Raw genomic sequence first — 17,636 nt, forward strand, 5'->3', positions numbered from 1 at the left:
TGGACTGCCTGGCTGTGGTTCTAAATATCAAATGGTTACTTCATACTGGCATTAGTTCCTTTGTAAGGAAACACATTAGAGTGGAAACTGGAAACTTTGGAGGTTCTACTACCATGAGTTAGCTCTGGGGCCATGACAGTCACAGCCTACGGTGACCAACCACCCCATCTGCCTGGGCTCTCCCAGATGTAGCCCTGATATCCTGTGTTGCAGGAAACCCCTCAGTCTCTTGTAAGATCAGGACAGTTGGTTGCCCTTTGTGACAGACCTCAGTTCCAGCATTTGCAGAGTAGGGACAGAAAATGAAGTGATGATAGAGCTTTCTATTCGAATGGTCACGATTCAGGAGCCCTTGTGATACCCTCTTGTAGGGTAATTATGTGTTTGGAAGGTACTTCTCATGCAATTTATATAAACTTACTAGCTCAGACATCAAACTGAGGAAGTTTCCTGGATCCCAGATCAAGTGTGTATTTGAATATTTCCTATTCACCTGCTTTGAGGAAACTGCCCCCAGGTATTCAAAGCTCTAAGTCAGCCTCTTTGAAGCTCTCCCCTCTCTCAAGGGAAGATGTTTGAAGGATTCTTTGGAACATTTAATGTTATTTTATCACAGAAGCAAGTAAAAAAAAAAAAACCTCTAAAAAAATAGGTTATTTTTGAATATATGGAAGTAAAGTTAATGCAGTAAGGTTTTGCTCACCACCTGTGAAAACTGATACACAAGTTAAACCATCTTTGCAATTTTCCTGTTAAATCAGCCTTTGCTTATGGAGAACTTAAGCAGATATTCTGGCAGTCTTTTCTAACCCTTGTTTTCCCTGTGTTTTGCTTTTCTTTGTTTTTTACATTACTTTGTATCATGAACAGTAGTAGGTGACCCTAGACAAGTAACACCACTTTGTTCAACACTCACCAGGCTGCTGTGTTCCCGTCTCTGGCTCCATGTCCTCCTACACATCTGCTTAGTTGACTGTAAAGGGCTTAGCACATAGTAAGAGCTCAATAAATATTAATTCATCTTCAGTTCAAATTCAACACACTGCCAAGACATCTGCTAAGTTGCAGTGGACCAGCATTTCCTAGTATTCCTGCTCTGGAGAACACTAGACTTCCAAGTTTGAGAAGTGCTGCATTTTATATCTTCTTGGAAAGTCTCACTGTCTGTTAGAACCTTAAAGGCTCTGAGGAATCCTGCAATAAAATGAACTCTTTTAACTTTATGTAGGCCAACATTTCCCAATCTTATTTGACCATGGAACACCTCTGGAAGCAACTATTATTATTATTATTATTATTATTATTATTATTTTAATTCTAGCCTAATATCTATTTGCTCCCATAGAACACACTATAGACCATGGTTTTTGGGTTTTTTTTTTTGGAGTATTTATCCATTTTTTTATATACCCTATAAAAATTGTCCATTTTTATATACTCTATAAAAATGAATTAATAGTATTGAAGAGACTATGTCCTGCACAGTCCCTGGTATTTACTAAAGACGTGCTTACTACACACACACACACACACACACACACACACACAGGTTTTTTTTTTTTTTTTAGAATAATTTCAGGTTTACAGAAAAATTGAAAAGATGGAGTTCCCATATACACTCTCATTCAGTTTCCCGTATTATTAACATCTTATATTAGTATGCTACATTTGTTGTAATTGATGAACTGGTGTTGATACATTATCATTAACTAAAATCCATACTTACTCAGATTTCCTTAGTTTTTACATAATATCTTTTTCTCTTCCAGGGTCCTGTACAGAATACCACATTACCTTTACTTGTCATGTCTCCTTACATTGTTCTTGGCCATGATAGTTTCTTGGACTCTCCTTTTTTTGATTACCTTGATAGCTTTGAGGAGTACTGCTTAGGAATTTTGAGGATTCCCCTCTGTTGGAATTTGATATTTTTCTCTGATTAGACTTGAGATGATGGGCTTTGGGGAGGAAGTGCTGTTTTTGTCACATCTTATTGGGGCTCCTGCTATCACTATGTCTTATCATTGTTGAGGTTGACCTTGATCATCTGGCTGATAGCTAAGAGTTCTCCACTGTAAAGTTACTATCCCCCTCTGCCCATTCAATCCTGCACTCTTTGGGATCACTATACACAAACCGCTGCTAGGGAGCAGGAGTTTTGCTTCCCCTCCTTGAGGACAGTGTATTTACATTAAATCAGGAGATTTGTCTTTTCTCCCTCCATGTATTTATGTATTCAGCCTTGTGTTTATATGAGTGTGAACTCATGGGTATTACATTTTTATGGAACTAATGAACCACAGTCATCAACATGTGACACTTTCTCCATTATTGATAGAACACAGTTCTATCACAGATCAAACACAGTTGTGGAGTAGGTGCTGGGGTGCTCCCCAAATCCTAGAGTGCTTGGGGAGGCCTTCTCCCTCACTTAAATGGAATTGTGCCTCTGACATGTTGACAGAACCATGTGTTTTTAAAGGTTCAACTTACGGGGTGCCTGGGTGGTTCAGTCTGTTGAGTATCCTACTTCGGCTCAGGTCATGATCTCGCGGTTGTGAGTTTGAGCCCCGCATCAGGCTCTGTGCTGACAACTTGGAGCCTGGAGCCAGCTTCAGATTTTGTGTCTCCCTCTCTCTCTGCCCCTTCTTTGCTCACACTCTGTTTCTCTCACTCTCAAAAATAAATACATGTTAAAAGTAAACATAAAAGATAAAATAAATAAAAATAAAAAAATAAATAAACATTAAAAAATATAATAAAGGTTTCAAAGTGCCAGGTATGGTGACCCCTCAGCTGCGAAGTTTGTCAGAAGGAAAAAGAAGGCTGAGAATGAGGTGAGAAATGTATACGTAGCTACAGACTTTCCTCTTTTTCCTCCCCAGACGCACAAGTGAATTGGGGAGGAAGACTTGAAGGGAATAAAGTAATTTCTGTGTCTTTCTAGGTCTTTGGCTTTCAGCACACTGTTGTCCTTTCCATAATCTACTCAGAGCCAGCTCCATCCAGGCCTGTGATGAATTTTGTAGTTGAACCTAACCCCTTAACATTTTGTTTTCTTCACTTGGCATTTGTGTGTGTGTGTGTGTGTGTGACCAAAGCCTATTTTTAAAATGAGGGAAGCAAGCCCAGGACACAGAATGGCAAGTCACTGAACCTCTTCGAGGCCAAAAAGACGTTTGTCAAACATTCCAGGAGGCGCACTGGGCAGCCTCTGATTCACTGGCCTCCCTCGTAGTCTGCAGCTCCTGGCTTGGAGAAGCCGCCAAAGCACTTTATGGGCTATTGCTTTCTATTCCCTTGTGCTGTAAAAGGCAAAAGTTCAGGGGTGAAGCCTTTGCCTTTTTTTTTTTTTTTTTTTTTTTTTACATATTTGTTTCTTAGGTAGCAAATGATATGTGGGCTTAGAACTGAGTTCAGGAAACTTCCTCCTTGAGCCTACTCTTGGGTCTTTGTAGAAGTGACCAAATGTTTTTGCTGGAACAGTCCAGAGGGCTCACCAGTGTACAATGCCCTCAGCAGCATTAACCAAAGGGTTGTATCCAACGTGGATACTCAACCCCTGCCACACCCCATTCCCATGTTGACTGTTTATTTCACCAAGGACACAGTCATTGAATTAAAAGGGTGTTTGGATCTCAGATGCTGTGGAGTTTGTTTTACTGTGTGTTTTCTTTTATACTAAATGATAGCAGTGAAATGTTTCTGGCCACATAGCTACAGAGCATGGTTATATTGATTTCCAAAAACAGAAGAGAAAGCCAATTATTGAAGGAGGGAGGAAAAAAGAAGAGATGAAAACAATGAAAAAGATAAATGTGGGTTCAAAATTAAATTCTGACGCTTGGAAGGAAAAAAAATAGATGTCTCTGCTTTAGTTTTCATGCATTCCTGCTTCAATGGAGAAATCTTCTGTTTGGGTTATTCCTTTCTGTGGGGACTGGCAAAAGTCTAGAGCTGATGAGGTCTTGAGCTTTTTTGAGGCATTTAATGGCAGTCTGCCCTTAACTGGTTTGGCCTCAGAAACTGTATTTTGGATACTCTGCCCCCCTCCTTTTTTTTTTTAACTGAACTATTGTTCTCTCCCTAAAATGTTCTGGAATATTATCCCAAGATGTGTTCTATTCATTGCAGATTTACATGTTTTGCCTTCTCGTGCTCTCCTGAGGTCCTCCCCTCTGCTTATCTTTGCTTTCTTTTGCCCCCATTTTCTCGGAATAGCTAGCAAAAGCAGTGGTTTTAAAGAACCTCAACCATCAGTAACATTCATGAGCTGCAAGCTCAGAGAAGGTTAATAGTTCGAAATGAATTGACTAGATGGAGCAGAGTGGCAGGTTGAATCATGGGCACCTCGGTGGACCCAGGATACCTGGCTTCTAGGCCCCTGACCATTTTATGACCTTGACCAAGTCCACTCTTCCTTTGGGTGCTGGTTTCTGTCTTCTGTACAAGGAGGAGCTGTACCAGGTGATCTCTCAGCTTTGATGATCTTGATCATATTCTTAAGCCTTATTTGTTGCTTATCAGATAATTTGGGGGTTATCTCCTTGAGCTCCATCAAGAAAATACTGAGTTTGATGCATACATGACCACGTTTTTATTTTATGGTTTTACTTTTATATTTTTTTGTTTTATATAAGTAATAAATGCACATAGGAAAACTACAAAATGGTACAGAGGAAGAAAAGGAAGATCTCCTCCCATCTCTGACCCTTGTTTTCCTCTCCAGAGGTACCCACCAGTCTCTTGTGTATCCTGCTAGAGAGATTTGCTGTGTATGTATAATATGCTCTCTAGGGGTGGCTCAGTCGGTTAAGCGTCCGACTTTGGCTCAGGTCATGATCTTGCGGTTCACAAGTTTGAGCCCCGTGCCGGACTCTGTGCTGACAGCTCAGAGCCTGCAGCCTGCTTCAGATTCTTTGTTCCCTCTCTCTCTGCCTCTCCCCCATGTGCACCCTGTCTCTCTCTCTCTCTCTCTCTCTTTCTCTCTCTCTCTCAAAAATAAATAAACATTTTAAAAAACAGGCTCTCCCTTTCTAACTGCAAGCAATAGCATGCTCATGCATTTAGTTCTATCCCTTCAATTTTTTCCCCCCTCGGAACAGTGTTTCCTCTATGTTGTTCATTTAAGTACCCACAGAACTCCCTCATTCTCTGGAATAGTTCTGTAGAATTCCTCTGAATAGAGGGATCATCATCTCCCTTTGGTGGATAGAATTTGTAGTCTTTTGCTATGATAGACAATACTGTGGTGAATCTTCTCATACACAATCTTGTTGGTGTGTGTGCTTGACCTTGAAAACAAACTCTTGTCTAAGTTCCCCTCTTGTCCCGTCACTATAGTTAATAACTGGAGATGTGTAGTCTGCATAATCAAATCTAAATTAAGTGGAAGAAAGCAACATCTCCCCCGTTCCTCCCTATTGATGTCTCTGTGAGGTCTGGTGTTTGGAAGATGAGCCAGGGTGTGGTTCTCGAAGAGCTCTCCCAAGTCTTCACCTCCCCCAGATAAGGAGGCAGACGCTAATAAAATCTGCCGAGCAGCCTTTGGTTCTGTGTGGAGTTGAGAAACAGTCCATTGTGAATGAACTCGGGGCAGTCTTTGAACACTGACAGGGCAGTTTTCCCGAATCACTGAAGATGGCCTCGCTCCAATGTCCTATCATTAACTTACCGGACCCCAGTCACTTTTAAAAATTAATAACCTCTGTACTGCCAACCAACAACCTAGCTTTTTTAACCTTCTTTCTCCTAGTCTGGGGATTTCTGATTGGAAATACTCAATTCACAGATTTCTCTTTTTTGTCTATAGCAGTTATGGCAGAAAAAAATAGGAGCATACTTTCTCAGAAGTTCAGAAATGACTGTCCCTGGAAATAATCACTGTTCTTCCATCTAAGCTTCCTTCTGGCCTGAAAGAAGTCTTATGGATTAAGCCTTTCCGGATATCTGGACTTTGTCTCACTTTAATCTGTATTTTAAGAGCACTTTCCCCCTGTGATACAGTGTGTGCACAATCCCTGACCCCTTACCCAGGCCTTCTAGTAGAGTTTGTAAAATGCTCTAACAGTTTCTAGAATTTCATTCGAGAAATGAAACACTCATTCCCATTATTTTGCATCCATTGTGGCTGTGCTTCTTTTCTCCAACTGAGAACATAAGAAATTGCCAGCTGGTTCCATTCATTCATCCCACAGTTTTACTGCGTTTCCCTGTGTGCCAGGAATGGTGCCAGAAGGTGAAATTTCTTTATGGTGAGCTCAGTTTAGAAAGGGAAGCCTGCACCTGATTAGGCAGAGTACTCCACAAGCATCCTTACCTCCCCTTTAGGAGCTCGTTAGCTCCTGTCCTCATCAGCAGACAGTTGTCCATCTTTCCGGACCTTCCTCGAACCCTTCCCGTTTGTAACGCAAACAGCTCTGGGCCCAGGGCCCTGTGTTGATGACCCTGCTGTTTCAGTGGGAACTTGCTTGCTATTGAAGGCAAACCGTGTTTAGCAGGCTGTCCTCAGTTTCAAGCAGCTGTTACTTTTCTTCACTGTAAGGTGTGGCAGAGGGTGGCCAAGGATGGTTGGAAGATCAGGTAGACAGGACATCAGGAGGCCTCCACATTGACTGGTTCTACCTGCTGCTAACCAGAGTACAGCCCTTTACCTCTCCTAGGTTTCAATCTCTTCTACAAACTAAAGCGATGGACTAGATAATTTCTAAGAATCCTGACAAAGTCGAACACTAGCATTCCACAGCTCCACATATAAATTCACCTCATTTCTTCACACATTCCTTCCAACAGCCTGTTAATTCCTGTGAGGGCAGGAGCTATTTATCCAACGACAAGCCCAGTGCCTGGCACACAGGAAATGCAATAAAGATTTGAGTGGGTTATAAATAAATTTTTAAAAAAAGAATGTTTTTACCCTACCTCTACCCCCATCCGGAGGAAGTTCCTGCTGTGGAATTAATTGTTGCATGAGGAAACCAATTTGTCTCCAGAAAATCTGTGCTGGTATCTTTCAAGTGTGTGTGTGTGTGTGTGTGTGTGTGTGTGTGTGTGTGTGAGGGGTCTGCATATACATTTAATATATGGTTGATTAGGCTACTTTAAAATTCATTTAAGAAAAGTTAGTTATAAAACATGTTTCTATGTGATGTCCATATAGCAAACCAAAGACCTAAAATATTTAACCTTTAGACTTTAAACAAAATATGTCTAGGCACCTGGGTGGCTCAGCTGGTTAAGCATCTGACTCTTGATCTCAGATCAGGTCATGATCTCAACGGCTCATGAGTTTGAGCCCTGCATCAGGCTCTGCACTGACAACATGGAGCTTGCTTGGAATTCTCTCTCTCTCTCTCTCTCTCTCTCTCTCTCTCTCTCTGCCCCTCCCCTGCTCACTCACACACTCTCTCTCTCAAAATAAATGAATAAACTTAAAGATACCAATAATTTTCTTTTTTAAAGGTAGTGATCCCAAATGTAGCAAAAATCAGGAGTTTTTCCTCAGAAATGAAGTATATAAAACTCTATGTTGTTTTGGTTTCTAATCTAAGAGCAAATAGAAACCAAAAGCATGGTTTTCTTTATTATAGGATATTGCCTAGGCAGAAGTTAAGCACATTTAACTGGTAAATTGTTTTAAGAAAAACTAGCACTTTTTAAAAATAATTTTTTTGTATGTGGGAATGCCAATTATAGAATTTATTGAAGGATTTTAAAATTATTTTTTTAATTTTTTTAATGTTTCTTTATTTTTGGGAGAGAGAGTGAGACACAGGGTAGGAGAGGGGGACACAGAATCCAAAGTGGGCTCCAGGCTCTGAGCTGTCTGGACAGAGCCTGATGCAGGGCTCGAACTCACAGATCATGAGATCATAATCTGAGCCAAAGTTGGACGCTCAACCAGCTGAGCCACCCAGGTGCCCCCGGGGGTACCCTTTACGAACAAAGCATCAGTGGTGTCCTGCTTCTGTGTAGGTCCCTAGTCTAGGCGCTTTGTTTTACGTCTTTGCTTGTGAATAACTCATCCATCCTAGATAATATTGTCCACCATTATGTATCTGTAATCTCATGTCCTTCCTAGCTCTGCTGTAAGTATGGAGGTTGTCTGAGAAAGTGCACACACACCCAGATGTCCTACTGAAAATTAAATCATATGTTGTGGTAACCTTTTGTGGAATTTACTTTTGACCACTATGTTCTTAAAGGCTTAAAATATGCTCTAGACACGGGGAAGGTGTGAAATAATTTTTAACAGGGCACAAATGCTGAGTTAATTGAGTCAGGAGTAGGGCCAGTATCTGAGCCTCCATGAATTGAATTAAGGTAGTAATTACTTAAACATTAATGATTAACAAGAAAGTACTTTGGAAGGAATCTCAGGAATCTATACTTCAAAGCACAGAGCATTCTGATGGGCTCTTTTTGATAAGTATTATAGGCCCTGTTCATTAATCTCCTGCACGTTCTCTCTTATAGTGATGAATCACCAGCACCAACAGCAAATGGCATCCACTACCCTGAGCCAGCAGAACCACCCTACTCAGAATCCACCAGCAGGGCTCATGAGCATGCCCAATGCATTGACCACTCAACAGCAGCAGCAGCAGAAGCTTCGGCTTCAGAGGATCCAGATGGAGAGAGAGAGGATTAGAATGCGCCAAGAGGAGCTCATGAGGCAGGTATGGCCTTCTGTGGTGCCTGCTGGAGGCTCCGTGATCTTTGGTGCCAAGGCTGGAGGGTAGGTGGCTGCTAGCCTTCAGGGTAAATCTTTCTCTAGAAGCATTAAAGGCCCAAACCCTACTCCAAACCATATGAGTAGAACCCAGTTTTTCCTCCCAGCATCTACCTGCATTGTCTTTGTAGCCAAACATATGAGTACAAGGACTAGAGGTGTTAGCATGCTGCCTTTGAGTTCTACTGCTAATCGTTAGAAGGAAAGGAAGACTGTGTTCCAATTATCTATTGCTGTGTAACATATTATTCCAAAACACAGTGGCTTAACAATAGCCATGTTGTTATATCCACAATTTTGTAGGTCAGGAATCTGAGCAGATCTCAGCATGTAGAATTCTGCTGTACATAGTGTTGACAAAGGCCGCCTAGTGCTATTCAACTGGTGGGGGGGTTGGTCTGGAGGGTCGGTCCAAGATGGCTTTACTCAAGTGCATCACATCATGATGAAGATAGCTGGAAGACTGGGCTTGGTTGGGACTAAAACCTGGAGCATCTAAATATGGCATCTCTAGCTAGCAAGGCAGTCTGACTAGTAGGACATATTGCATAGCAGCGTGGGTCTCCCAAAGAGAATGTTCCAAGAAACAAGAAGTAAAGCTGCCAACGTCTTACGGTCTGGTTCTGAAAACTGTCACCAAGTCACTTCTGCCATATGCTCTTGGTCAGAGAAATCACAGATTTGCCCTAGATTAAAGCAGATAGTAGAAGGGGATGTTCCATGGACAAAATGACAAAGAATTTGCAACCGTCTTTGGTTTACCATGGAGCATAAAAAAGAATTAGGGAAAATTGAGGGAGAATGAGAAGGAAAATGTTTGCATATGGGCTCTGATAGAGTGGGTATTGATCAGGCACCTTTGTGCCATACTCCATTCATTCATTCTTCATTCATTCAGTCAGTCACTCGGTCAGCGGATAGAATGTTGCTGTGTATTCTCTACGGGTCAGGGTCAATGCAGCATTTCAGAAAATGAATAAAAGACAATCTCTGAAGGAACCCACAGTTTTCTGCCTCCTTGGTTGCTTGGTCTGTGCAAGAACAGAATTATTTCTTCTGTGTTGCTAAACTAATGTAGCCTATGTTTTTAGGTCTCATAAATCTTGCTGGCTACATTTTAGGGAAGAAAACTTCCGTTTATTGTTCTAATTCTTCAGACTTTCCTTTTTGACTCACATGAAGCAAGATACATGGGTGGCTTCCTTTCACTCGTTTAAGGAAGTGAGTAGTTTTAAGTGTTCCAGAGAGCTTTCTTGCAAGTGTTGTGGGGATATCATGGTAAACACAACTTTTTCTTTTAGTTACATCTCAGACTTTAAAAAATATACATTGACATCTATAAATGAATAATGTATTTCTCATGAAATAAATTCGAAGATGAAAGTATGTATACTGTGTGAAGTTTTAAAAACATGGTGAATTAAAATAATTCTTTAGACACGGCCTTTGAAAATGAGGGCAATGAATATAAATTGTGCTTTGTTCTTCAGTAGAACTATCCTCTGAATTTGAGGAATACAACTTCATAATATAACTACAGTTGTGCCTCTTTCCCTGAGGATTTACGTCTGAATTTTCATGGTTATTTCAGGGTAACAGTTGTTTATACTGTTTTTAGATAGACAGTATCATGTTTCTTAGCAGGAAGTAATTGTATTATTTTTTTGTCTTAGGATAATAATTCCATTTGGGATATTTTTTCTGTTTTGTAATATAGACCAAATTAAACAGTATTATAGTAGCATTTATAAGCTTTCTCTTAGTTTTACATTTAAATAAGCTTTAGTGAGTTTTTTCTTCTTACACAAAGCTATCACCATTCTGCAAAGAACTGCTTGTTTCTCAGTTTCTGCCGCTTTCTGTGTTTCTCTTTCTCTTGCCCCACCTCTTTCTTTCCCACAGAAAGTATTTCTGCAAAGGGGTGGGGAAGAGTGCCCCAAATTGTTTCCTTTATTCCAACCATAGGTGCCTTTGAACCAGAATGTAGTATTGATGGTTCGTATTACAGAAATGCCAACCAAGTTCATTAAATACTGATCCCTTGAGGCTGTGGGACTAGGAGCATTTTGCTGCATCATATTGTGCAATTCTCCTGTACAGCACAGTGGGGAGAAACGTCCAGATTTGCTCATGGAGGCTCACATAGTTCACACTGTGTGTGTGTGTGTGTGTGTGTGTGTGTGTTGTAGTTAGGAGGAGGAAAGGAGATGGAATGGATGGTTCTGATGTCTTTTTATTTTTATTATGGAATACAGGAAAAAAGGCCTAAAGAAACTTTTTAATTGTGGAAGGTCTCCCCACTCCCATCCAGAGGCAGCCTGCTACTCAGTGTCAAAGATACTATTTAAGGCCATACAATAAAGTGCTGGAGTGTTCTCTGATAGTTTTCTGGGGCACTTGCCAAGATGCCTGATTGTTCAGGTGTGGATTATGTCTATCATCTTGGTGGGTTTTCTTTACTCCTTCTCCTCCTCTTCCTTCTTCTTTTTTTTTTTTTTTTTTTTTTTTTTTTGGTGATTTTTCTGCCTCACTATTTGCACTTAGGCCAGGGCAAGGACAGGGAAATGGACTGTCAATAGAGGTGATACTTGGCTCACCTGTTTAGCTGCCTTTTAGAATTTGGTAGAAAACAGGAATAAGGATAGAGGAAATGGTGGTCCTGATGAGGGCTGAAGATTATCTGTAGACTTCCAGTTGTTCATCCTGTCCCGCTGCCGTGCCCTTGGTAGTCAACAACTGTCTGAATAGTCTTTGCTCCCTGGGCAGTTTGTAATGAGCGTGGCTCTCCTCTTGCTCCCCCAAGGGCACTAGCTGTACAGGCTGACTTCTTGGGGGCCTTGCGTTGCAGGCAGCCTTGACCTACCTGCATTCATCACGAGAGAATTTCCAAGAGAGAGGCCCCTTTCCTCTTTCTTCTTTCCTTTTTCTTTCTTTCTTTTACATTTTTTTTTAACATTTATTTAATTTTGAGCGACGAAGTGTGAGCGTGCATGAGTGGGGGAGGGGCAGGCACAGAGACGGAGACACAGAATCTGAAGCAGGCTCCAGGCTCTGAGCTGTCAGCACAGAGCCTAACGTGGGACTTGAACCCATGAACTGTGAGTTCATGACTTGAGCCGAAGTCGTATGTTCAACCAACGGAACCACCCCAGTGCCCCAGGAATCTTCTAAAGTAGGAGAGTTTTATTAAAAATGGCCCCTACAATTTGCCTTGGCTGCTATAGCAACAGTTGAACTTCTTGTATCCATAACTGATGAGTTATCATGGAATGTTGGCAGGTGCTCCAAGCTAAGGGGTGCCCCAAACAAGCACAGAGAAATCCCAGCCAGGTCTGTGGCACACAGTCATAGTAGGAAAGTGCATGTTACCCTGCTTTCAACAGGCATCTATCACACACATTGTGGAGAGTGAATTTTTGTGAAAGACATTCTCTCTTGTCCATGATCGTGAGAGTTTTATTTTGCGAAGTTTCCCAAACACGAAGAGGCAGCTTCAAGTTGATGAGCAAAATGGCAACTCTAGAAAAGAAAGCAATCTCAGTTGAAGGTGTGCTTCCCAGTATCTTCCTATTGTTAAAAAATAAATTTGAATTCAGTTTGTGACATTTTTTTTCTTTTTAATGAGAAAAATATAATGTTTTTAATTTATTAAAGATATAATTGACTAGGGTTTTTTTTCTGATTGAGATGAAAGAAAGCATGCGTGTCCAAAAAAGAACATACACTGTATGACTCCATTTATATGACATTCTGGACAAAGGCAAAACTATAGGAACAGAGAATGGAGGTGGTTGCCAGGGTTGGGGGTTGGGGGGCTGCCTGCAAAGGGGCAACACCAGGGAATTTTGGAGCTGGTGGCACAGTTCTGTAGCTTGATTGCGGTAGCTATTTCACAACCCCATGGATTTGTCAAAACTCAGAAATGTACACCGCAGGGCCCCTGGGTGGATCAGTTGTTAAGCATCTGACTGCAGCTCAGGTCATGATCTCACAGTTCGTGAGTTTGAGTCCCACATCCGGTGATCTCGAGCCCAGCTTTGGGTGAGTTTGTGCCCTGCTTCAGGTGAGCACGAGCCCCGCTTCGGGTAAAACACGAACCCCACTTCTGGTGAGCCCTGCTTCTCTCTCTCTCTCTCTCTGTCCCTTGCTTACTTGCACCCTCCTCTCTCTCTCTCAAAAATAAATAAATAAATAAAATAAATAAAAAATTAAAAAAGAAGTGCCTACCACAGAGTGAATTTTACTATATATAAATTAAAATAATAATAAAGTAAAATCATCATACAAGAAAGACAAAACACATTCATTGTAAAACAATGTTTAAAATACTCAACAACAAGAACATAAGAATCACTCATACTCTTACTTTGAGAGGGTGGCTGTGAAGATGCTGGTGATTTCTCTCCAGTCTTTGTATGTATCTGTGTGTATGCTGTGTTTTTTTAAAACAAAATTGGTAGCATGTCATACTCCCATTTTGTTATCTCTTCTTCTTAATATATCGGGAAGTCATTTATTTATTGTGTATCAGCCATGGAAGTTGTGCCGTGACTTTGGTTGTATGTATTGTAAGCTGCCTGGGATCCTTTCCACAACGGGGCTGGACATAATTTTCAAAATACCGTGAACCACACATGCCCACAATAACTGTAGAATATTCTGTTACAGCTTAAAAATCACAGTGGTTGCTCAGTATCCTAAAGGGCATGTTTGCAACTTTACCCAATGAAATGGAAAATTTTGGTAACTGGTAAGAAATTGAGAAACAGGCCTCTCAGTCACTATTTACTCATCGAGAAGAACAATCCCTTGACATGAAAACAGAGTCATGACTTTATCTAAGCAGAGTATTTCTTTTCATGTGTATTATTCTTTTAAATATGAAGCTGGGGGGGCCTTCTGCCTTGAAGATTTTAACCTCAAGGGCTTCCTGTCAGCCCCCTGGAAGATTCTTAAGTGGAGAAGCCTTCGCTCCCCCTTGTCCCTTCTCAGGGCCTGCCTTGTTGAGAAACCATTATTATTCCTAGACGAATTCAGCTGTGCTTTTACCCTTGTCTCTCTCATAATTGGAGCTCCGTGGACGGGAGAATGTAGCTTGTCAAACAAAACTGCTGACTAAGCCTGGCCTCTGGTTGCCAGGGCAACGGGGATGGGGACAGAGGGTTTGGGCGGGAGGCCTCTTTTGGAATTCTTCTGGCAGGTCTCACAGATTTCTGTTAGGCCTGACAGCCACTACGGGGTCTGGCTGGCCAGCTGGCCGGCCTCGAGCAGCCATTCCTGACTGTGGGCCCAGGAGGGACACACCCGGCCCTGAGCAGCGTTGCTCTGAGAGAAGGATCTGAAGTCTGGTTTTTGTCATGTGAAGAATAGCTATTTAGAGAGGTTAAAAAGTGTTATATGATGACAGGTCGTGAAGCATAAATGGTGGCTGTTTCATAAAGAGTCTTTCCTTCAGAAGGTATAATTTAACTTTTCGAAAAGCATTTCATAGAATTAGGTTTCAGGGTCGATTGTTGTCCAACCAATATGTAAATCTACCTATGATAGCTGAGCTACTTAAGTTCATTCATTCATTTGTTCAACAAACGCTCCAGGTACTATGCACGGCAGTGAGCACACAGACTTGGTCCCTCCTTTCTAGAGAGCTTCAGTTCTAACTTCTGTCAGTGTTTTCGTTTGTCTACAAGTCCCAGCAAACACTCCGTTTTCTAAAATGTCTCGGTGCTCCTATGTTGTTGAGAAATAATATCAATTCTTTTTACAAGGACCCTTTTTAAAAAACGGTATAAACTGAACACATGTTTAAAATAGAGGGTCACCAAGCTTGCACAAAGGAAAAACCCAGCTTCATACTTCTGATCTTAATAAGATCACCAGGGTATGAAGAAATAGACCATTTCAAAATCCATTCAGCAGTTGTTGTTTGATTGTTTTTTTTCTTAGTGAAGAGAGAATATCCAAATTGTAATGCTTTCCTTAATATGATTCTAAGGAGCAACAGAGATTATAGAATAACACAAGATAGTTGTATACATACTGAATGGAAAGATCAGCAAACAGGCCATGGTAATCATTATGGACTCAACAAATGTTTTCCCCAAAGTGTGAGAGTTTCGACTGTTCTTTCATAGCGGCAGTCTGGCAGCTGAGAATGTATGATGAGGTATTTGAAAAAGGGAGGCTCTAGGAAATGTGACAATGAATTTCTAGAATCTCTTGGCATAGAGTTAAAAAGAAATTTACATTGGGAAAATTTTTTTTTCCTCTAAAGAAGGTAAATAATTCAGCATTCTCCCTCAAGTCCCTTAGGGTTTTGGCAGAGACAGCAACTCTTCTGTACCAGAGTAACTATTTTAATGTTAGGATTTCAAAATATTGTCTTTATTTTATTTTATTTTTTCATTTGTTTCTACTCACCCCACCCTTTATAATTAAAACAAGCCAATCTTCCAGTTTTGTAGAATCCCTGGCCACACACGCTAGAATCAAACAGAGCGCCCTCAGAAGGGGTTATTGTCATTTGTTTCTCTTTGAAGTACATTCCAGTGAGGGCAGGAGCTGGCTGGCTGCAGGCATGCCCTCATCCAAGGATGGACAGGGCTGCAGGATGCTTTCAACTGCTGTTTACTTTCTCACCTCCTCTGTTGATTTATTCCACAGGCAAGCTGTAGGCCAGTGGGGAGCTGGAAGGGAAGGAGCTTTGAGGTTTGCTTCCCGGGACATCTTCAACTTACAAATCAGCATTTGTCTTTCACATCCCTCACTCTGTTTTACACCCACCCCCTTCCCCAGCTGCTAGGAAAGGAGTTTGTTGTTGTTGTTGTTGTTGTTGGTGTGTGTGTGTGCGTTTTTTTTTTTTTAACCCACGTATAATTATTTGTTTCAGGGACCTGGATGAACAACCACAAACTCTGAAAGAGATTCTCAGGACTTTATTTTGCAACAGTCTTTCCACCCCCAGCTTGGATAGAGAAAAATAAAGTTGTGGTAGAGAAGGGTAGGGGTGGGGTTACTAAGGGCAGCTTTCCAGATCTTTCTGAAACTGGCCTTTAAAATCTGAACTTACAACTTGATGTGTTGTGAATTCCCAGGACACTAGCTCCACCCATATACGTTGAAAAGGAGCATAAAATATGTCCAGTTCAATCTTTTTCCCAGTTCAGGGAGGGAAACTGTGTTCAGGACAGTTAAACAAGCTGTTTCATCCAGTCCTCCTCTAAACTGCCTAAAGGAAGGGGGTTGGTATTTCCATTTTTTAGCTGGGGAAATAGGCTCAGAGAAATGAAATAACTTGCCTACGTCCCACAGCCAGTAGGTGAAAGAGCTAAAACGTTGAGGTCTCCTGACCTCAACCTTTGGTTTTTCTTTCTCTGCCACACACTGTCAGTGTGGTGGCTACAAAAACAGACTCTGGAGATACATCTTGGGAAGGTCGCTTAACTTCTCCAAGCCTCGGTTTTCTCATCTGTAAAATGGAGACAGTTGGGTTGTCATGAGGATGAAATGCTAAAGTGCCCAGAACAGAGCGCCACACATAGTAAGTGATATGCAAGAGTTAGCCAACATCTCTGCCTCCTCAAACCTGTAACACTATCAGTAACTTATTCTGTTGACTGCCTCAGTGGGCCAGGTTCTTTATAAATGTGCTTTTAAATCTGTTTAACAGCCCTGCAAGATGACTCTTTTATAAGCAGTCTTTTTTTTCCCCCAGATGAATAAACTATCAAGAAAGATTAAGAATTTAGCCCAAGATGTTATAGGTAGGGAGTAGCCAAGCTGGGATTTGAACTGCAGTCTTTCCAATTCCAAGGACACTTTCTCTCTTGTGCCAAGCTCTGGACATGTCTGATAGCATTTAACCCTCATCAACTGCTTGAGAATTCCAGTGGCTAGTAGCCCAGAGAATTGAGAAGAGCCAATCCCACCACTCAACAAGACTATTAACTGGAAAGCCCTTCATCAGATCTGCGTCAAATCTGTGGTGGAAGGAATCTTCCTTCTTCCATGTGACAGTCCATGATAGTTTGAGAGCCTTGCTGCTTCGTAAGTCATGAGACCCAGACCCCTTCCAGCCTGAGTTTTCTCCTCCGGTCACTCTTTGCAAAGTGTAGAACAGAGACCTGGATGTAGCCTTGCATGTGGAGGTTGACTGGAGGTAGGAAGGTCTTTTGGAATATCTAGAGAAGCAGTGCTGATCTGCTACTTGAAATGGAAAGGAGGTTTGGAGTATGGCGATATCAAGGAGACAGAACCCACAAGGCTTGGCCCTTGTCCACCTCTTTCTCCCTCTCTAGAATCCTTTGTGAGGTAGGGCACTGGCCTGTGCTCACTGTTGTATCCCTGCTGCCAAGAACAGTACCTGGGCACCTGGTAGCTTCTGTCGTATTTTTTTTAAAAAAATAAATAAATACAGGTACAAATGAATGAATTTCTATGGGGGCTGAGGGAGTTGGTGGACTTGGATTTTGAGCTGGGATAGGTGGTGATAGCTTTGGGTGAAGGCTTAAAGTCAGCCAGGAAGTGCTGCTTTGGGGCCAGATGAGGAGTGCATTGTGAGATGTGCGGTTTCAGATCCCAGCTGAATACGTGTATTCAGGAGTCCAGGGCCAGGAGAGGGGAAGCTGGTGGCTTGCTGTGCTTCTGGTGGTCAGGGAAGGCATTCTGGAAAAGATGGAACAACAGAACCTCAAAGGGTGGGGGAGATAGAACTAAGTGAAGAGGGACCCGAAGTACGAGGAGTCTAGGAAACGGAAGACTTGTCCGAGAGGACAGGGTGGGGGCACCCTGGGAAGGCATCTGTGCATATACCCACTGGACTGGAGTGGAAATGGGAGGTGAGAGTGAGACCAAGAAGCTCAGATGTGCCTCCAGCCTAGCCTTTGTTCTCCTGCCTGGACTAGGGGGA

At 41.8% G+C, this 17,636-nt stretch overlaps 1 protein-coding gene across 1 annotated transcript in view; it reads left to right on the forward strand.

Annotated features, from left to right (window-relative positions):
- WWTR1 (WW domain containing transcription regulator 1) overlaps nt 1-17,636 on the forward strand; it is a 135,018-nt gene that overhangs the window by 100,922 nt on the left and 16,460 nt on the right. The window contains exon 4 of the mRNA XM_019439353.2: nt 8,476-8,678. Within this exon, the coding sequence (XP_019294898.2) occupies nt 8,476-8,678 (203 nt within the window). The remainder of the gene's footprint in view (nt 1-8,475; nt 8,679-17,636) is intronic.

Source organism: Panthera pardus, unplaced genomic scaffold (genome assembly GCF_024362965.1).
Source record: "Panthera pardus isolate Hobbes unplaced genomic scaffold, ASM2436296v1 HiC_scaffold_16, whole genome shotgun sequence".
Lineage (NCBI taxonomy): Eukaryota > Metazoa > Chordata > Mammalia > Carnivora > Felidae > Panthera > Panthera pardus.